We start from the raw sequence: 22500 nt of genomic DNA, 5'->3' as shown, positions 1-22500 counted from the left end.
GAAAAACCTGTCAATAAAGGCTGTACTGTTGGCATCTCAGCCAGATTTAAGCTGATAAAATTACATTTTTTTGAAAATGCTGGCTGATATTTGGCTTAAAGCAGTCTTTGACTGCTTTGATTTTTTTGTTTTGCTAACAAAAATTTCCTTTTGCATGAAAAGACTTTAATTTCGGAAAATGCCTGTTTGCATCTGAGATGATGCTGTTCTTTACCCATTTGTAGCTAAACAGATCGAGTGCTGGGAAAAATGAAGAAAAGAAAGGGAATAAGGGAAATGGAAAAGGTGAATCTGCTTCCGAAGGTGGAAAGACAGCCGTGGTGTTTTCCTTGAAGAATGAAGTTGGTGGATTGGTGAAAGCTCTCCGACTTTTCCAGGTAAAGCTTACAAATCATTACGCTGACTGGGCTGAGGAAGGCTACTGAGGTCAGGTTGTTTGTTGGTATAAATCTAATGGACCATGGCGGAAAGAATAGAGTGCAGTTACACTCTGCAGAATTGAATAAAAGTAACTTAAAATGTTATGGACCATTCCACAAAGCATTTTGGGCTCGTGAAGGGTTTTCTGGATTAAAGTTTAACAGTGATGCTGATGTTCACACCATTCGCTTTCGACTTCCAATGTGTGATTCTCAACACCGTAAATTGGATTTGAAGTTGCCTGTGCAGGCCACAATGAAAGGGGGTACTTTCAGAGAGCAGTTCAAAATCTAAATTACATACAATCAGGTGCTGGCGACAGCTTTGCTGCAGGACAATGTTTGGTCATGAAGTTAAATGCACATTTAAGTGGTTGCAGGTTTGGGGTTTTATGTGTCTAACTAGAACGTAAATTAAGAAATATTTCTATAGAGATCCCCATGCAACTGGTGGTTTTCAGCAGACTGCTGGTACTGCTCGTAGTCTGCTTGCCGTATTAGAAAATTGAAGAGAGCCTGGAGGCATGTCTGAGGATAGTGAAAGCAAAGCACTACGATAAAAGTCTTAGGTTATTCAGTCTGTGCAGCGCAGTGAAGAGAAAGTTAGGAGGTGGCTTGGGGTCTGCTTCTAAACCATCAGAGGGGCATCAGTGTGGGAGCACTGGGCATTACCAATTCTAACTAACAGGGGCTGGCTCTGGGAACAGATTCCCAAGGCTGATGTAGATACCTAGATCCCCCAGCCAAGGAAAAGAGGATGCGTTAGAACCCTGGGAGGGAGGCTGCTAGAGATCAATTGTTTGACAAAAAGCTGATAGGAATTGCAGGAGCTGTGTTTTCAGAGCAGCTTCTCTCCAAGGGTTAAGTGTCCAACTGCAGCGCTGGCTTAAATGCTTGAATGAATTTGGACATCAACTCCCCCTTCCTGGGAATGGGCATGTAACTCACTGTGGCCTCTTAAAATATGGCTGAAAGCTGTTGCAGAGACATCACCCTCAGTCATGGATTCACTTGATAATTTGGGTGCTGTGAGAGGGAGTCCAGGGTTTTGTTCAGTTCCCAACCTAGGGTATATGAAGGAGATTTCCCAAGAGAGTGCCTAAAAATGCTGGAGAGTCCTGTGGCCTGTGCTATTCAGGAGCAGATGATCAAAATTATCCTGCTCAGCTTTGTAATCTGCCAATTTACAAATCGCAGATTCAAACCCCTCAGCAGATGGAGGGTTTTCCTTCTGTCATTTTGTTATGTGGATGGGTTAGCTACCTTATGGAGCATGCCAGTTAAATAATTATGTATGTATATCCTGAGCTATAAAAGCAGAGACAACTGTTTGGCTGTACCAAAAGGGACCTTCACCTGAAATGGAAAAAAATTCCAAAATTTTCAAATTCCAAAAATTCCAAAAATTTCTGCAAAATACATTAAGTAGGTGGAAGGAAAAGCACAGAGTTCTTGCATTTTGGAAGTAAAAATTACTTTATTGAGCAAGTGAAAGAATAGTTGTAAAGCGTAACAGATGGTTTGTGTCTGGTAAAAAAGGGAAAAATTAAAGAGTCAATAGAAATGTTGGTTGAAAGTAATAATCTATTCCAATCTCCTGTTTTGAAGCAAGGCTATTGCAACAGTAGATCAGGTCAGCCATAACACATTATGGTTGTCTGTCATGGTATGACGCCCTTGGCAGATTTGTAGTTGTGGTAGGAGAGATACCCCGTAGGACAAATTTAATGCTAGAACTATTTGCACACTCGTGTGTTTAGTCTTGATGGGGATGTTCTAAAAGAGAATAAATTGAATTAGATTTTATTTCTATCACTTCAGGTGGTTCATAATTGCTGCAAGAAAGATAGATAAGGACTGATACAGTTATCCTTAAAAATATTTTCAATCTCCTCTCTTCATGAGAAAAGCTGAAGTAGTACACATTTAATAGCGTCTATTTAAGTAAATACACTAAAATCCAGTTAAATTAACAGCATTATTATCATAGAATCACAGAATGGTTTGGGTTGGAAGGGACCTTAAAGATCATCCAGTCCAACCCCCCTGCCGTGGGCAGGGACACCTCCCACCAGACCAGGTTGCTCAAAGCCCTGTCCAACCTGGCCTTGAGCACTGCCAGGGAGGGGGCATCCACAGCTTCTCTGGGCAACCTGTGCCAGTGTTTCACCAACTTCACAGTGAAGTATTTCTTCCTAATATCTAGTCTAAATCTACCCTCTTCCAGCTTAAAACCATTCCCCCTCATTCTATCTACTATGCACTTTGCCTAATAAAGTTGCATTTCATGTTTAACAAAGGTAAATATACAATTGCATTAACAATTTTTATTTTTAAAAATTATGAAGTAATGTTGTCCTTTATAAAAGATTACCTTGTTAGAGAAAGTTAAACCATTGGTTAACCATTGGCTAACTTTCTTCATTAAAAACGGTAGTAGTATTTTTACATTCACTATATATTTTTTTTGTCTTTATTATTTATTAAGCATCTCTAACCAGTTATGTAGATCCAAAGTAAGTACTTCCAATGAAAACACCTTGTAATAACTGGGAAAAACTTTCCTGAGGAACTTGACATTGGTATTCCCCTTCTAGTTGGTATGTCTGTATTTCATATGCTATTTCGTCTTTCCACAGGAAAAGCATGTGAGTATGGTTCATATTGAATCACGAAAATCGAAGAGAAGGAACTCGGAGGTGGAAATTTTTGTGGACTGTGACTGCAGTAAGAAAGAGTTTAATGAACTAATCCAGTTGCTCAAGTTTCAAACTAATATTGTATCTCTCAATCCACCAGAAAACATCTGGACTGATGAAGAAGGCAAGGCTGCTTTTGTATCACTTGGTTTAGACACTGACAAATGTTTTGCACAGGTACCTCCACAGCCATAAACTCCAGTACCTTCAACTCATGTTCTGTCATCTACAGATCTCGACTGTGTCCCTTGGTTCCCCAAGAAGATATCTGAATTGGACAAATGCTCACAACGAGTTTTGATGTATGGATCTGAGCTGGATGCAGATCACCCCGTAAGTGTAACATAGTTTTCTTCTAGATAATCTGTTCAGGTTATTTGGCAGTCAAATAAAAACCCCGTTAACTGCTGATTCTGAGGACTCTTTTGAGCATATGGTTTTCAGAAAGTGGGAATTTAATTCTTTTCAGTAGTTTCAGTGAATTAAAAGGAGGTCCTCCAGAAAACTTATTCACTGTTTAACAACTATGTCTCCTTTTGTACTGCTTTAATTAATTAATTTATTTAATTAACAAGTTGGTAGAAAGGTTTCAAACTCTGAAGAGTTTAGGTCAATGTGACCTTCAGTTCTGCCACAAGTAGCTCTTAGGTAAGAAGTGATATTAAGTGATATTAACCTAGGTGTCAGAGAAGGAAGGCTTCCTTGGGCACTCAGGAGTTAATTGCAAAATAAAACAGAGCACTGTGTTCCTATCTCCGCTTGAAGGCAGCAGACGGAGAGGTGTCTCGCATTGTTTCCTGACTTTGGTGACAGGAGATGCCTGCATTTCACACGGCTGTGTTTCACACAAGTTGAATCTGTAGTAGTCCCAAATGCTCAATTCAAAAGGCAAAAAAAATAGGTTTATTATTGTTTTAATTCTTTTGACTGATGTCTATAAATGCTTGACTTCTGAGTCTTTAGAAGGCAGATGATTGCAAGCATTTGTGTTACAACATTTTTACTTGTTATAAAACCAAGTTTCTACCTTTGGACTACTTGACTGAGAGACACTGGTGGTAACTAGTTCCATTCATTCGTACTCTGAAGTAAAATAGGCTGGATTAAACTGGTATTATAGGAAATTTCCACCTGGAAGGAAGTAGGTAATGAACTAAGATACCTGACCATAAGACTGTCTTCTTGTAGCATCAGATTAAACTGTAGCTGTAAGCTATCTTGCAAGTGACTGCAGAAAGATCAGTTCAGTTCAGGAGACTCTCTGGTGATGGATCTGTGCTATACCCCTATACTACAGCACCTGTGGGGGCTCCTCCCTGGTGACTGCCTTGTCCGAGGAGAGGCAGGTGCTCCTGATGGCCTTGGGTTTGGAGCTCTATGTCAGTGCAGAGATGGCACTCAGACCTTCTGTCCTATCTGCTTCACAGCTCAGACCCTCATGTCGGCACACACAGGCAAACTGACACCATCACAATGTCCCCTGGCAGCCCCACTTCCCTGTCTCTGGTGTCACCCACCTGTGTATCAGCCACAATAAGCATCATCACCTCGCTTGGTTTCCAGCGTGGGCCCGCAGCTGGGGAGTGTGAGCTGGGATCAAAATTTCTGCCGTCTTCTTCTTGATGACAGATGAGGAGTCACCTCACATTTTCTCAGAGTGGAAAAGTCTGGTGATTACCTTCAGCCATTAGCAGTAATTTGGTTCAAACAGGGGCTGTAGTGGCAGCTTGTTCTAGCCTTGAGTTGATGACTGCAATGGGCCATTTGATGCTGTTTTATGTTCTGAGCTGGTGCCTTCATTAAATACTTGAGTGCTCTACTGAAAATCTGCCTTCAGTTTTACAGACAATGAAAAAAGGCATTTGCATTATATGAATATATATTTTACACTTGGGGGAGCTCTTACAAACATAATTTACACACCATTTGTTAGCCTATGCAGCATGATAGGTATTAGAGATGGGGGGGAAGCTGTAAAATCTTTGACTGGCCTTTCAGAGGCCACTTCTGGTGCCTGCCCTGTTCCTTAGTGGTGGCATGCAGGTGCCAGAGGACCAAAGAGAATTACCCTATTACAGAACCAGCACACCACCACTTCAGCAGCATAGCCCTAACCCACTCCATATTGGCTAATAGTTTCAGTCTCAGTTTCACTACACGTGACAGGCTTTTAAATCCCCTGTGCTGCTGTACATCCCCTTTTGGCTCTCAAGAGCCATCTACAGCTGAGTAACTGAATGCTTTTCTCAAAATGTATTAATCAGACAAGGACCCTCCCCCAAATTACTGCAACATTTTGCCAGTCAAAAAACTTTTCTGTGTAGGAGTGGAGACTTGAAGGTTTTCCGCAGTCCTTTGACATCCTTCCTTACTCTGCCCCAGCAGTGCAGCTTTGGTCATGGGGCAGTAAAATGCTTTCTGAGTTTTCTGGAAACTCATTTCAAATCAAACAACATTATCTTTTCATCACCTTCAGTGATTTGTGTTTGTGTATGTGAGCACTAAGGAAAAGATGCATTTTACTTTTCAGCTCTGACTAGGGAAAACTTAAATGTGCTTTCTGGGCTACTAATTGGGAAACTTAGGTAACTCTTTAACCTTTTTCATCTTCAAGAGGTTGGCAGTTCTGCCTTGAAAATAGTAAAAAATAGTCAAAAGCCTGAAATGTCTGCATCTTTTATAGATGTAGAAGAGATCTTGTTTCAGTTTTGCATTGTTCAAAGGGCTGTAACTGGCGGGTGTGAATGTGTTATACAGCTCTTTTGCACTTAATATGCAAAAGGCACGAGCCTACTGTAGCCCACAAGCCCTTCCTCTGTAACTCCATTTGGAGAAATATGCATATTTGCTGCTGGAGGCTGATAGTTCAGTCTTTTAATGTGTTGGTTAGGATGGCAACTGCTGAATTAGCATCCTCAAAATGAGTTGCGTATGAACTCTGGGTGCTTGATTCTTCTAGTGAAGAAAGATGCAATAAGGATAGGTCAATTACTCTGCTTTGTGCCTGTGTGTATATCTCCATTCAGATTAAGGAAAACCTGAGTGAGGCAAAATGCAAGGAAAAAGTTTCCCTTTTTGAACATCTTGGATGAATGACTATACCTATGCTAAAACCTGTCCTGAAAAAACACCTGTAAGACTTTGGTGGGGAAGACGTGAAGAAATCCTTATTTTAATCAAAATACAATATAATTTGGTGGTAAATAAACCCTTTAATGATGTATTTTATAATTCTTCCAGCTAATTTTCTGTGCATATTGTAAATTTCTCTCTTCTTTCTTGCTTAAGGGATTTAAAGACAATGTCTATCGACAGAGAAGAAAGTACTTTGTGGATGTTGCCATGAGCTATAAATAGTAAGTACTAGCGTAATTCTTCCCCATGCTGCTGACTAGTTAGAATTCATGCTCTATTTAATTCTGTAGGATAACTCTCTACAGTAGACAATGTCATCTTTTAAACTTTGATTAGTTTAGTGTAGGCTATAAATGACAAACCTGATGCTTGAAATCCCGTTACATTTTTTGGTACAGATATAGGCAAGTAAAGCATTTGATAGGTAAGCTCTACCTCTTCGACATTTTATTCATAGCTGCTTAAACTTAAACTCTTTTACAAATGCTTGCATGTCTTAAGGACAAACAGATGCACTGCTGAATTTCACATATCTAGTGTCCATACGTAGTTTGATGAGCTCGCTAGGACCCCAAACTGTTATTTTCTTTTCATGTGCTTACTATATTGGACACTGCAAGATGCCATTTATCAATTTTGCCAACACGGCTCTAAATATCTCAGAATTCAGTCAGTGGATTTCTCTGTGGAGCTGGTGTCTGTGCACAAATACACATGGTTTCTCATTTAGATTCCCCCCTTCCCTCCCCCCATGTCAAGTCAGTATTTTTAATTTGCCTCCATCCCTGGAAGTTAGGAAACTTTGTGTGCTACCTACAAATACCTACTGGATTGAAATTTTCTTGTCACAGAAGCATTCAAGTAATTCTAATCATACTCTAGGTATTTTTAAGCTCTCATTTTCATGGGAAAGAACACACTAATTTCATGCTTTTTTCCATTTTACCACACTTATTCAGGTTTTTCATTTCTCTCCTTTGAGATTTCTATGTTGTTTGAATAATATAAAACACAACAGCTTTTTTCTCCCTTTGTAGAAGGCACATCCTGTCAGAATAAATGTGTAAGTGCTAGTGTTGGTTCCCTTTTTTACTGCCCATAGTAGCGTTTGTTCAGCTGGGTGCTCATGACATTCATCCGGCACACTTAGCTGCTGGGGGCAGGGTGCTTGTTGGTAGAGGAGCTTCCTAGGCTGACCAGGTAAGTCCTAAGTTTAGCCAGCTTTCAAATGTAAATTGAGACAGGTTTTTTTTGTTTGCTTGTTTACAGCTGATTGATTTATTATCTTTTTTTCAGCTTAATGCTCACTGTAGAGTTAGTTCATCTTGTCTAGTGTTTATTGCAGTGTGAAATGTCAAGCAGATACCTGTGGATAAGGGCAGGTGGTGTGTGCTCCTTGAGCTCTTTCAGTAAGTTGGATAGTTCTCCATTTACCCATGATGATAGCAGTGGTGTCATGTATTTCACAGCTGCCAAGTCGCTGGAAATAGCTTCTTTCCTTCTCCCTCCCAGCTGTCTAAGTGCTGGAAAGATCATGCAGCTGGCTTGCTAAGCAGTGGTTGGTCTTCTGCTTAGAAAGGTTGGGGTTTTTCACCCTGAAACCACTGAGAAACATCTTTTCACAAAAATCAGGTAAAATAATACTGCATATTGCCAGAAAACCAGATAAAGAAAAGGAAAAACCTTTTCCTTCTTTAGTTTTTGAGGGCATTACAAAAATCATCAACCCGAAACAGAGGTTATTTGGGGGCCAGATCTTGTACTTCAGTAAAACTTCTGCAAAGTACTCCTTCATTCCACTAATCTTTTCAAACCTTTATAAGATTTCAAACTCTTCCTGTTGTTAATAACAGAGGGAAAACAAGATGCTTCAAATATTTTTAGCCAGTGACCACAAAATGGCTGGGAGCCCAGTGATTAGGGCAGTTACCTATGATGTGGCAAAATCTCATTCATACTCCTCAAGTCTGATGCAGTGGCTACCTTAATCCCAGGGATGGGCCAGATCTACTGGGCTGTACCAGGTTTCACTCCAGGTGTGGCTGTAGAGACAGCCCAGGGAGATGTTTACTCTCAGCATCCTGCAACTCAACCTGAGCCACATTGGGGAAACGTAAAGCAGCTCAGAGAGGTGCTGCTACAGCTCAGCTCTTTCTGCAACCCATGCTGTGGTGCTCAGAATTAATTGAGGTGTCTTGACGCTGTGTTGCACTGTCATAATGCCCTCTTCTGTGGTGTAATGACTATTTACTTATTTATACAAAAAGAACAGCTCTGTTGTAAAGTCTCCTTCCCTTAGGCGTAAATTCAGAGCATTGCCTTGAACCTCTGTGTCTTCCCTTTAAGTGACCTTCCTAATAATTTATTGAGACTTGGTGCATTTCTACTTGTCATTTTCCAGTGTAAAAAAACAAAACCAAAACCAGACCAACCATAAAAAACCTACACAAGTGTTTCCTTAAAAAAATAACAAATTTGGCTGCAAAGAATTGGCTGCAAGGAATTGGCTTTATAAAAAAAACTGTTGAGTTGAAAATCCTGTATCAGCATTTCCTTTAAGTATTGCTGCTGTTGCATAGTGGTAGATGTTCTGCTTTGGTTGAACATAAAAGGCTTCTGTAGTGGCGAGAGAGAGAGAAAGACACTAGGAAATGAACTTGGAGGAACAGATACTTGCTGGTGTTGGGTTTTAAAGGGAAAGACACATTTATAGAGCATAGCAGTGAAGATCAGCTGTATGAAATAAATGGACCAAAAAAAAATATTCCTCCCTCCTTCACTTAGCTTCTGTCCTGAAGATAGTGAAAATGTGTTAATCTTGCTAATTAGACCTTTGAGACTGATCAGGGATTGCAATAGTGCTGAGAAAATTAAATCTGGAGGAAAAATGTGAGGTTTAAGAGGGAATTCACAATATGAGTTGATAGCTCATGACCATGGCAAAATGGAAAGACCCTATTTTAATAAGGGGAAATAAAATTTCAGGATAGGTGTGCTTGTAGAGTCATCTCTCACAGTCACAAGAAAACTGGCTATGCAGGCTGGCCATTCCTATGATTTATGGAAATGTTTGAGCACAAGGTGGGTCTTGCTTGTTGAAGCAAGAGGGTGAGAAAAATGAGATTTGCAGAGCTGAGTGAGAACAGCATAACTCCTCCCTCAAGTCTGGCTGCCTTGATCCTCTTGATAGAGAAAGCAGTATCATGATCAGCTGGAAATAAGGTCAGCTCTCCTAGGCATAAATCCTATTAAGGAATTAATGCTCAGTGAACCTTACTTCAGTACTAATGAATTAATTGAACCAATAACTAAGTTATAAACCTTTTAGTGAGCAGTGAACAAGCTTCAAATCCTTGATGGTGTTTATACCTCTCTAGTGACAGGCTAAATAGAAATCTGAGTTTTTCCATTGGCGCACACGCATCTTCCTCTTTGCTGGGCCAGTGCTGACCTGTACTGGCAGTGTCTGTAACAGGGGTCAGGTCTAAGGAAGAGGGAGGAGATTATTGTACAGTATTCTGGCAGCCCTAGGTGGATGGAGGAACAACTTGCTTATATCTGTCATGTATGGTATAATTTGGAATAGCTGTGTTATGCTTTCCATGAGCTGGCAGGCAGTTTAAAAATGACAAAGTGTAAAGGTGAAGCCAGATACTAGACCTGAAGGGCTGTCTCCCATCGCAGAATGGACATGGACCTAGCACAGCTTCTGTTGATGAGAAATGCTTCACTAAATATTTTGCAATTCTTGTCATGTCTGCAAATGAGTGGCTGAAAGGGAACTATCGGATGTATTGGATGTTCAATGAGTCCTTAACAAGTATGAATACCTCATACAAAGTAGCCTTTGACTGATGGGTAACCGCCATGGATCAAAATACTTCGATGTAGTGAAAGGCAAGGGGAATAAATAGTAAGTTTTCAATAAAGATGAAGGGACACTTTGTTCCACTTAAATTTGAGAAGAAACTTCTTCTCAGCGAGGGTGACAGAGCACTGGACCAGGCTGCCCAGAGAGGTTGTGGAGTCTCCTTCTCTGGAGACATTCAAAACCCGCCTGGACGCCTTCCTGTGTAACCTCATCTAGGTGTTCCTGCTCCGGCAGGGGAATTGGACTGGATGATCTTTTGAGGTCCCTTCCAATCCCTAACGTTCTGTGATTCTGTGATTCTGTGTGACAGTCACAATGAATGTAGGGTGAATGCTCTTCTCTTTGTGTGTAGGGACTGCATAGCAGCAATCACATGTGACAGGAGGGCTCATTCCTTGTTACCTCATATGGTGTAAGCAGGGTTATGAACCTGGCAACAGCTGAGACGGAGAGACAAACCCTAGCAAAAGCCCAGCGCTGCAATTTTCCTGCTGTAGGGGGATTTCCTGTGTCAAATTCACCTGTTGAGCCACTGTCTGCAACACTGAGGAAGCTGCAGCACTGGGCTGGGAGCGCTCATGTTGCCAGCCCCATGACAGGGGAGTGGGAGATAGGGACTGGTGGGGTGGAAGGGGATGTGAATCTCTTTGTCAATCTGTACTTCATTACAGTGTGGGAAAACAGTCTAGGAAATGGCTTCAAGTTGTGCTGGGGAGGTTTAGATTGGAAATTAGGAAAAATTTCTTCACCAAAAGGGTTGTCAGGCATTAGAACAGGCTGCCCAGGAAAGTGGCTGAGTCACCATCCCTGGAGGCATTTAAAAGATGGGCAGATGTAGCATTTAGGGACATGATTTAGTGGTGGACTTGGCGGTGCTAGGTTAACAGTTGGACTCGGTCTTAAAAGTCTTTTCCAACCTAAATGATTCTAACAGAGGATACCTGAAGAGAAGGCAGATTGCACAGATTGCATACAGATTCACAGACTGTGAGCATCAAATCTAGAGAAAGATTATAAAGTTTCTAGGGGGAATTCATAATGTGAGCTGATGGCCTGTGACCATGGCACAAGAAATTCCTTACAGCAAAATGCAAGGCAGTGTGAACTGGAAGGAGCCCTTCACACTTTTCATGCTGGCAGTCACTTTTGAATTCATTGTAAACACTCATGGCAAACCTTAGATGTCAAAGAAAGATTAGGAGGTACCCTGGAAGGCTCCTGCTTTTCAAGTTCTGTGCATTTGTGCGAGGGTAATGGGGCAGAGGAATGAAAAATGAGAGATCTATTTAGAACCTTATTTCACCTAGGCTAAGCTGTTGGCTTTGAGATGAGCTTCCTCGTGATGTAGTCCTGCATGAATTTGGGGTTCCAAACATATCTGCATATGTAAGCAACAGTTCAAACAGTAAATAAGTATATTTTAATTGGGTCCACACATTTCTAAACATTTATGCAATTGCCTAATCTTCACTTTGTAAAATGTTAGGTAATGGTGTTGTGTGAGTATTACGTATTTTAAAGAATGTGTAGAGCATGCAGTCTGCTAAAAGTCTTCTTGAATCTACAGGTTAGACTGAATCATGGTCTTCAGCTAACCACTTGTAAAGGCATCAGTGGTAATAAACAGAGAAATATTACTCTGGTGTAGGAACATGGCATATAAGAAATCCATCTTTCTAGTTTGATATATGTGAAGATTAAGAAATAATCTTATTGCTTAATAAGAGATATGGTTCTTAAGAAGTAAATGTAATATATAACATACTATCAAGAAGAAATTCTAAGGAAAAAAGCACATAGTTGTAATTTTAAAACAGTTTTTAATAGTTTTGATAGGTTCTATCTGCCTTTATTTATTTAAATAATACTTTTCACAGAAATTTTGCCATCCATGGTCTGTCTAGAATCTGGTCGTATTTAAATGTGTTTTGTATTATTTTATTTTTTTTACAGTGGTCAGCCCATTCCCAGAGTGGAGTACACAGCTGAAGAAATTAAAACATGGGGAGTGATATTTAGGGAGCTCAGTAAACTGTATCCCACTCATGCTTGTCGTGAATACTTAAAAAACTTTCCTCTGCTGACCAAATACTGTGGATACAGAGAGGATAATGTGCCTCAGCTGGAAGATGTTTCTATTTTTCTTAAAGGTAAGATTCATATTTGGCTTGTTAATAGATATGATTTAATGAAAATACTCCTTTCTCTTAGTAAGAAATACAAAGCACATCAAATGAAAGGAGTTTAGTCTGAAGTATTGGGGTTTTTTTGACATTTTCCATGGCAGAGAGTTTGCTGATCCAAGACAGTTGTATATGTATATGTGTATGTGTATGTGTATGTGTATGTTTTTGTATATGTTTTTGTATATGTTTTTGTATATGTTTTTGTATATGTTTTTGTATGTATATGTATTTGCAAGTATGAAGCGGAGAGGAATTAAACAGCTGAAGATGCATCACATGATGTGGTCTTGCACAGGGAGAAAAGTCCTTCAGTAAAAAAAAAGAAAGGGAAGAATTAGCTCTACTCTTCTCATTGTCACAGGGTGGGAATTCTGATAACTGCAGTGGGCAGCCCCCAAACATCCCGGCAGATAAAAGAGGGGATAAAATGCCAAGATAACTCAATTTAAAGAGGAGAGTAGGTGTGGCACATTGTTGTACAGCCTGATGAATATGAAGCTTTCTTGAGTACCCAAGATCTGATGAATCTAGTAATTATATTTGTACTTTATTAAAAAAATCACTGGGACTCCATAGGTGATCTGGTACTTTTCTTTCATGTTATTTTTAAGGCATCAGTATTTTACATAAATTTGAAAATACCCTTATTTTTAATCTGTAACAGAAATAAATGCATCCCATGTGGAAGAAGTGGCAGATGTGAATGTGCTGTTTTTAACTCTAGAGGAAAAGACATGAAAAAGTTCATTTAAGATTTACATTTCTCCTCAAGAGTCCCTTCAGACACATACCCTTGTTCCTTAATCCTCTTGCTCAGGAGCTTCAGGACCTCAAGAATGAAAATACTATAAACATGTGTGTTTGGAAAAAAATGTTATGTGCTGTTAAATGATATGAGAAAAATAGCAAAAAATAGCATTTTGTCCCAGATATGCATGTAAAATCTTTAGCTAAAAGAAATACAAAATTTGTAATGAAAGGCTTACTTTCCTCAATCCCTGCTTCTTGTGAACACCACAGATCATTACCTGTCCTCAGAAACTGATATAGTGAGATATATAATATGGTCTTTTATTATCTCCTTCACTTCAGAAAGATCTGGCTTCACAGTGAGACCAGTTGCTGGATACCTCTCTCCCCGAGATTTTTTAGCTGGCTTAGCATACAGAGTTTTTCACTGTACTCAGTACATACGACATGGCTCAGATCCTCTCTACACACCAGAACCGTAAGTTGCCACATTTGCTTTAGTGCTGAAAAAACATGCTCACTAGATTTTTAAAAGATCCAATTGAATTGGTCAAGATTGAAAAGAGGAACCTTCCTACAAATGTAAAAATCTACTTACACTGTTGATGACAACACCCTTCACATTGATGAGCCAGAATTTAATTCAAAGACTTCTTTAGGACTTTTTACAAGAGTCTTAAATAATTAGGTTATTTATACAGTGGGTCAGAAAATTCTATCTGAATTCTATTTCAGTGGAAAGCGATGTTTTCAACTAAACATTTTGAAAAAGTGTCTAAAATTTTACGTTCTGTTGGACAACTAAGGAAAGAAGTTGGAAAAAAAGGCCTGAATCTCCTGAAAAAAAAATGCTTTTAAATGATAATTCGGTCTTCTGTGTCCCCACTTATCTTTTTTTGAGCCAGATTCCACAGCTGAACTTCCTTTCTCCCCTATAACAGAATGCAAGCAAGTCTTGAGGCACTATTCTCTCACCCAGAGAGGATATTAGATATGAAGCCTGTTATAGGAAACATGATGGAAATAAGACACACTTGAATCATGACTTTCATGGGACAGCATTGCAGTTTTTCCAAAACAGAATATTACGAGTTTGGATGAAATACTTTGGCATTTGGTCTCTTGATGAAAAGTGGGACGAAAAGATGATCGAAGAGATTGTAGTTCTTGTTTTATATATGATGAGCTCTCTGGAGTAATAACAGAACAATACATGTCAGTTAGATAATATGGAGGTAGTTTTACCAAAGGCATCTGCTGATCTTGTAACCAGAGGAATGACATTTTCACAGTGAAACAGTCATCAAGCAGTTAGCATGAAATCATAGCTGTTGTTTAGTCAGCTTGGGCTATTTGAGTGTGTTTTATTTTTTGCCAAAAATTTACACAAAGTGTTCATATATATGTGTTCAGCTCCAGTCCTGTAAACATTTGGACCCATGCCTAACTTTGATTTCATGAGTAGACTGCTGAAACCATGGAGCAATATTTTTGAATATAAAAGGATTAACAGAACTGCATATTAAGCTGTATCTAAAAATGCTCTAACATAATTCTGGCAGGAGTCACCAGGTGGTGCTGTTACACACTTACCTACTTTTTTTCTCAGCCTGTGAGCCGGGCAGAGTGTTCCCTGAAATGCTATGAGGCTACTTTTTGTTTCTTTTGAGAAAGGGGTGGTAATCTCTGGAGCTCACTTCTGTAACCTCTGTAATTAGAACTTTAACCTCGTCAGGTTTTAGGCAAATTGTTACAATGTAAAGTCCTGAAAGAAGGGCTTGGATATATATTTCAAATATCCTTAGGAAGTATCAGGTTTTGCACCACCGATTTCCTCTCCTGTGGGAAGCCAGTGTCTCAGATTGCAGCTCCTGCCAACTTTCAGCAGAAGAATGATGACGTTTATTAACTTAATACAAACTAGAAGAACATTTTCATCTATTGATAGAGGATTTATGTACATAACTCCAACAGGAACTAAGGAAGGAACATCTAGGAAACAATTAAGTGCATCTGTGCTTTTGATGATGTTCTCTGGTTCATTGATTTGGATATTTGAGACTCCTGTAGTTTTCAGGATGCTGCTTAATTCAGAATTATGCAGTGTATCATAACTGATCCTTAGTAGTAAAGGAAACTACTTTTTGGTAACATTTCTGGTCATGGTGTCTGAAATGTCACTGTGTAGTAATAATAATTCAGTTAAAATGAAGATTGTTATTCCTTTTTTGGGCAGAACTTAAAAATCCAGGTTATGGTCTTAACACATCTAAATATGACTAACAGAGGAAATAAGTTGTCATTTCCTAGAGATGTTACTCTCTTTCTGCAGACCTGCTTGTTCACATAAATGATGTGTACTGACTATCAGGAACTTCGTGGGAAAATGTTGAAAAACCCTTTTTAAGTGTGCTTATTTTTTTTCATAAGATAGAGCACATAGTAAGTATTATCAGAAATGCAGAGTGAAATCCTGGCTTTTTTTGAAATCAGCAGCAAAACTAAATTGGCTTGAGTGAGGACAGCTCTTCATCTTCCTCAGCAGCTGCAATGCCCTGAGATCTGCTGGTTGATATATGGGGCCATAATGAGGTTTGCTGCAGGTCTCTGGCTTGGTGAATGTTGCATTTCAATGATATAAACCTGGTAAAATGACTCTCTTTGACTTCAGTGGGCTTTCCATCAGATTTAACACCCAGGCTATAGAGCTAGATACAAATTAGAAAGTTCATTTGGTTTGATCTGTATCACTACTATATGCATTTTAAAACATTTCTTCCCGAGTTTCATTACGTTTCTACTGCATTCACAGAGCTATATAGATTTCCTCTGCTCTGCTAACTAATTTACTCCAAGAAAAATCTTTTGCTGTGAAAAGTGCATTACAGAAATCTTATTTTCTCTGAGCAATGTGTGTGAATAAATTAAAGGAACTTAATTATTTTCTGAATAAAACAAAACAAAAGAATCAAGCCTTGGTAGTTACGTGAAGAATTATACTGTTTAGACTATCTATAAAGGGCCAGACTGGCAGGGAAATCTAAGAGACTCCAATGACAATCCCAAATGCTGGTTCATGGTTCTGCTTGGAAGATTTGGAGTTTTTTGATGTTTGTTGTTTGTTTTTCATATGTTTTTGTATAAAGCTCTCCTCTATATAACTGCACATTCAAAGTAGTACTTTGCATCGTTTTAATGGAAGAATCTAGAAGCTAAAGGTATGAGATAAGTACCGTTTGCCTCCTCATCCTCTTCCCCTTGCCAGGAGAGACAAGTTAATGGAGGTAGGCTTTGTCTGGTCTCATTTTGTCTGCAAGGATGGAAGTGACACAAAAAGCCGGTGTCCCAGTGCAGAACTAGAAATAACACATCTTCACTTATTTGTTACCTCCAGAGATGTAGACACTAACTTGGCTACTAAATATGGTGATGCTGCTGTAGAAGCCTGCCTGGAGACAAGTATGCTTACCTGAAGCCAGAAACTTGGAGCTAGTCCCACTATTTCTTCTTTTCTCTTGTTATATGATCTACTGATAGGAAGTTACCTTAAATATATTGGGACTGATGCAGTGCAGTGTAGATGAAGTGCTCGGCAATCAGTGTTGATTTCTCTAGTGAAGGTGGGAAATGGAGTTAGAGTTCTGGACTTCCAGAGAATGGGCTCTGTGGCCTGATTCTGTGTCGGAAAAGGTGATGGTTGGAGGAGTCAGGTTCTTTCAGTCAGTTGTCTGGTACTGTGAATTCTCTGGATGTAACAGAATGCAAACTCCATTTCCCTGCTTTGTATCGTCAGCAAACCAGACCTTTCAGGAGATGACAGAATAAATTGTTGTAACTGGAACTGAATTAATAAAGAAGAGTGATGATCTACTGCAGAACCTTTAATGATTATCCACTCAAATGATCCACCATCTCCTGGACAAAGAGACAGATACCATCCAGAGCCAGCAGATTCTTTCAAGTCTGAGCTCCAGCAAGGAAGGGAGTAGTATCTAAGCTACGAGTCTTGTGGTAGGGAACTTTGACTATCTTGCAAGACAGAGCATCACCAAAAGTATGTAGAGATCATAAGAGAAAAACCTTATTACCACCTGCTTTTTAAGAAACTGGGAATTTCCCAGGCTCTGAAAGGACATCCAGTGATGTAGAATCAAAGGAGGAAAGATCTTATTTCAGGAGGAAGGACAAGCTTTACCAGGCAGTGGAACACAAATGCAGACAATATTCCTTATGTAGATATGATGTCTGATATTGTTCCTAGCCAGCTGTACATATCAACCATGTTTCATGGGTGTTGACTAAAAACAATGGTGCACACTAAACTTGAGCACTCACCCTGTATTGCTACAGCTGAATCTCTAGTCAGTGTCCATGGACTGTGTTTGTTTTATCATGTCAGGCACAAGTGTATTCCTTTTTCTTTGGGAAATACGTGTGTCTAGGAAGGAAGAAAAATGAGATGTGGTAATTCCTCTGTAATGTTAAGTGAACTACTCATATATGAGGTTGGCTCAAACTTGTCATGCACAACTTCAGGGAGGTGCTTGTCTCACCAAAAAGTGTGAATATAACATGGGCAAGTGTTGGTAAGCACCTGTCAGTGAGGCCATCTGGGCTGAGAAGAGAGGTTTGTATGTAACCCACCAATACTGGAACTATATTTGATAAGCTTTTGGTAGGAATGACAAAAATGCTAATGTTCATTTGCATTAATTCAGAATCTCTCTACTGCTATCTACCTAGACATAGTTGGTGTGGACTTCTTGGTGAAGAGTAGTGAGTAAGAAGACTTTAAATTATATAGAGGAATAGCGGGTTGTTTATCTGTTCATGATTTATCTGGAATGTCAAGCTTTGTGTCTTTTCGAACAAAAATAGTTTATAAAAGACAAATTGGATGATTTTGGATAGAAGGTAGAAAACTTGATGTTTTCTCCCTGCCTTTTAAACATTTGTTTACAGCTTAGGGGAAAAAAAAAAAGGGGGAAAGAGAAATGTCTTTGAAGAGACAAAAGCAAAGGAAATGTCAGATCCGATTTTTAAAGTGAACTTTTACTACCAAGTCCATTATTTTCTGTGAACAAATGCACCAAAACTTTCTGAATTGTTTGAGAGCTTCTGTAGATGATGCATGTGCACTTTTGTTAGGTTGGTTAGCAGTTTTTTGTACACTTATATCTGTACTTTGTAGTGACTAATAATGCACTTACAGGTGTGAACAGCAGTTCTTTCTGAAACGATTTGCGTTCTCTGCTTTTTCTGAAATTTGCTTGGTGAAAAGTGAACCACGTAACAAAAGTACCCAGTAATTGCAGTAGGAACTCAGGACTGGATGAGGAATGAAGCACACAGAAACCTCTGTAAATATTGCCCTGACTCTCTAGTGGCAAGTGGCAAAATATTTGGTTGTGAAGTTGTACCCAGATGCAGAAAGGGGAATAGAAAAGAGGAAGAGGGAGTGTGTTGGGTTCTGAATTTGATTCATGTGGAGAGAAATGCTGAAAACTGTACTTGTGAGACACCTGGATTTCCTTTGGGCAGTTCAGTTCTCTTAGCATGATGGTGCTAAGCCTGAAGGACAGCAGTGACCAGGCCCTCCCACTCAATCTGGAAATGATGGGGAAATCATGGAACAGGTGGGGTTAAATGACATATAACATTAATAGAAGCAAACCTGTATGTTTCTACAGAGCCATACACAGGGAAGATTTACTACACTGTAAAAAAAAATATTTCATGGTAAGATTTTTAAAGTAGAGGTTAGACCCATGTAAAATGGCTTATGTTAAATTAATTATGAAATTATTATGGTATTAATTTCTGTAATGACTCTCTTTTAATTTCTATTCCCTTAGGGATACATGCCATGAACTCTTGGGACATGTGCCTCTACTTGCTGATCCCAAGTTTGCACAGTTTTCACAAGAGATAGGACTCGCTTCACTGGGAGCATCTGATGAAGATGTTCAGAAACTAGCCACTGTGAGTCAAAATCTTTTTTTGTGGCATGCTTTTTCATCTGTCCTCCTCTTTGGCTGATGGAGTGACGTGCGTTGTCTTATTAGAACTGACTGTATTTTCAGGTTGCAGATGACTATGATGTGTCGATCACAGAGCTTTAGGTGTTTTTCCATTGTTTTTAATAAGAGCAAAGCTAAACGCACTAATCTCCAGGTATTCAGTTTTACTTTTCGTGTGCAATAACCACGAATTTGCAGGGCTAGCTGAGATAGATTATGTCTACTTTAAGTTGCTGAAAACAAGTAAACAAGGTAATTTTGGGAAAAAAACCCCAGAAAACAAAAAAGAAAACATTTTGGTGTGTACTCTCAGCTCTATCTGTTAGCTCTTTCACAGGTGGCCACACGGGCTCTTAGCACTGCTATTTCTGTACTGACTGTTCTGCTTTGTCGCTGTTTACTGTATTGTAGTGTGTGATGGATTTTGAGATGACTTTGCATCCTTGCTACTGGTCCTGTTGGAAAATATGTACTTACTAAGCCAAGGCTGTGCAGCAGTAGATCTAGACCAAAATCAGGCTCCTCAGGCAGTGGCTGTGAGATGGATGCTATGTTGCATCAGATGAGGTACATGCCAGTAGATTATGTGAACTGCAAGAACCTGTGTGTTAAAGGTGTTGGATGCCACTGACCTTCTGACTAGAGCCTTCTTGGCTCTTGTGTGAGGGACCCTCAGCCAGTCCTACAGCCCAATATAACCTTGGATGACGTGGGCCTATTGCAGAGGACAATATTGGGACTGATCTGTTTGGGGAGAGATATTAATATAAAACGACCGCTGAATATTATATAAATACTTTTACTCCTCCCCCTCACAGAAGTTCCCAGTAATGACTGATTGTGTCACCAGAACAATGAGCTGCTCCTGAATCACAAAGCCAAAAATAAAAGACAGGTGAATCACTTTCCATTATCACACTGAGAATCAGATATCTGAGTCAAAGTTGATTTCTCCTCCCATGCTGGAAATAGCTCTTTCAGGTGGAAGAGACCTTTAGGGACTTAAGGTAAGCCAGGTGGTGTTATTATTTGTAGAAGCACAGTGAGGGCTGTACTACCCTGGGGCAGATGCTTGACTAATACAGAGATGTTCCTTGCCCTAAAATTTGCAATGTAAATGGTCAACTTGAGAGCAAGTAGAAAGAACCTCTCTTAGCAGTGAGGGTGAGGAGGCCAAGAAATTAATTCAGCTGGGCACCAAATGTCACCTGAGGTGCTATTAACTGACTTTTGCAACATTCGGTCCCATTTCCATCCTAGAAAACAACCAGAGACGCAGCGAGCTGAGAAATGCCAGCCAAGAGTCTTTAACACAAAAAAGCAGCACAGGTTCCAGAGAGGGAACTTCAAAGTAAATGGAGAAACAAATGAACGGAGAGAGAGCAAACATGCATATTGATGAGCTTGCAGCAATATGCCCAAAGCAAGCTTGCCATTAGCATGACCTGTTTCAAAAGACAGTGACATTAACAGCTGAGCCGTTGCAGCTCAGGAGCTTTAGGAAGGGAGGAAAATGCCTCTTAGGAATTCAGATCAGAAAGGGAAGAATTATTACAGGTGATTTTGTAATCGTAATCTTTTGCTCCATTCTGCTCTCAAAAGCCACCGTGCATCTGCTTGATAGATCTGCTTATTGTGCCCCATCAGTCCTGATCTACAAAGGAAACGTGCTGATGTTTTTGTCCCTGCAGAGCTGACACGGTGGATGTAAAGCAAGCTGGAGCCTGGTCCCTAGGCAGAGTAGAAGTGTTTGCTAAATTGCAATTAGTCACATATGTACAGCCCCACTGAGAGCAGGGATTAAATGGGAGAGCATTGCTCTCCTCCCTGCTGCTGGCCAGTTGGAGGGAGAAGGATGGCTACAGAGGAAAAGGGCTGAAAAGTAAGGATGGGAGCTCCCCTCATCCTCTTGTTTGAATCTGGTAGTTAGACTGGGGCAAAGAGAAAGGAGTGGCTTCTGCTCCTTTTTAAACTTATGTATTCTTACCATGAGAAGTGGAATAATGAAAGAGCCAAGCAATGGTTTTTGCAGTCTTTTTTTCTTTTGAGGGAAACAATTTCCTTTACAGTGTTTTAGGGGAGAGTAAGAAAGTGAGAATACACAAAAAACAAGTGGCTGAGAGATAAGTTATTGAAATAAAACAAAATATTTGTGGTTTTTGTGCTCGTAGTGTGGCATAATGCAGTTACTAGTTGAGGAAATGCAATATTTGCCATCCATGTCTGGTGCTTATTATTATAATTGTTACCATCACTAATGTCTTGTGCTACTCTGTCTTTCTAAAAACACTTTTGAGCTGATTTTTCAAGCATGCCAGGTCTTTCTATCTTCACATAGTTCAAAAATAAACAGACTGTCTTTTCTGCTTACCTATCAAACCATAAGCTGTAGGGAGGACTTGGCGTAAGGTGTTTCAACTAATTTATGTAATATAACATTTACAAGACATTTAACAGCACATAATGTAAGGTTTTGTCAGGAAAATGGTACCAAAAAAATATACCTCGGTTTAAATTTCAGTATTACCTTGTAATTTGTGGGCTTTGAAGCCAGAAAGCAGCTGTTGTTGTGAAGTTGCAAAGTGATAAGCAGGATCCTGTCTCTCTTACTACTGGCAGAAATGATTCCTGGCCCCTGCTGAGTTGTTTCAGCTCAGCTCAGCTTGCCTCTTGTGATGCAGTACATAAAGGATGTGTTTGTGTATGTAGAATTCAGTGGGCATATTAATTGGTGATGATTCGGAGAAGAGGAGCTTAGCAGAGTATTTATGGTTTGTATGCAGTTTATCATCAAATCTTTCCACCCAAGAATTTGGTGATTAGGGACTAATTAGTCACCCTAAGATGTTTTTTTTTTCCAGTTGTTTCTTACTGGAAGTTACATTTAAACTTTCAGTTCTCTGGAACTGTTAAATTGTCACCTTTTCATCTTTCTCGATAATAGTCTGTCTAGTATTTTAACAGCATGAGACAGCAGAAATCAACACATTTCTCTTGGTTTTGCTATCCTTTATGCAGAAAACCACAATAGCAAACTGTTTCTGAATTTTAAGGAATTGTGTGTGATGAGGTCTTGTAAATGTATTTTAGGCTTGTTACGAATCTAAATATTTTACCATGCCTGGATGATGACTGAGGCCAATTGTTTATTTCTAAGGCTGTTTTTGTATTAAAAAAAAATATTTTAAAGATATATGCTGGGATAAAAATAATGTTCAAAACCGCCTCTCTGGGAGAAGTCAGTGGTAATTCCTGTGAGCTTACTTGCCTGGCTTCCCTCAGGATCAACATTATCTGGTCTCATTGGCTTCGTTCTTGTTCTCCCACACTGAACAACTGGCACGTAATTCAGGGCAATTGCACATTGGGTTTACTGAGGAGATAACCAGAATGGGAGAAACAGGAGCATTGCAGATAAAG

General features: G+C 39.6%; 1 protein-coding gene across 1 annotated transcript in view; it reads left to right on the top strand.

Annotated features, from left to right (window-relative positions):
• Nucleotides 1-224: 224 nt before the first annotated feature.
• The window catches only part of TPH2 (tryptophan hydroxylase 2), a gene marked incomplete at its 5' end in the record, with an annotated part of 47165 nt that continues 24889 nt past the window's right edge, over nt 225-22500 (top strand). The window contains 7 exons of the mRNA XM_010192241.1: nt 225-377; nt 3059-3242; nt 3351-3451; nt 6407-6474; nt 12078-12274; nt 13403-13538; nt 18916-19042. Coding sequence (XP_010190543.1) covers nt 225-377; nt 3059-3242; nt 3351-3451; nt 6407-6474; nt 12078-12274; nt 13403-13538; nt 18916-19042 — 966 coding nt within the window. The remainder of the gene's footprint in view (nt 378-3058; nt 3243-3350; nt 3452-6406; nt 6475-12077; nt 12275-13402; nt 13539-18915; nt 19043-22500) is intronic.

This window comes from Mesitornis unicolor, unplaced genomic scaffold, assembly GCF_000695765.1.
Source record: "Mesitornis unicolor isolate BGI_N332 unplaced genomic scaffold, ASM69576v1 scaffold3809, whole genome shotgun sequence".
NCBI lineage: Eukaryota > Metazoa > Chordata > Aves > Mesitornithiformes > Mesitornithidae > Mesitornis > Mesitornis unicolor.
This window is presented reverse-complemented; position numbering and strand designations above follow the sequence as displayed.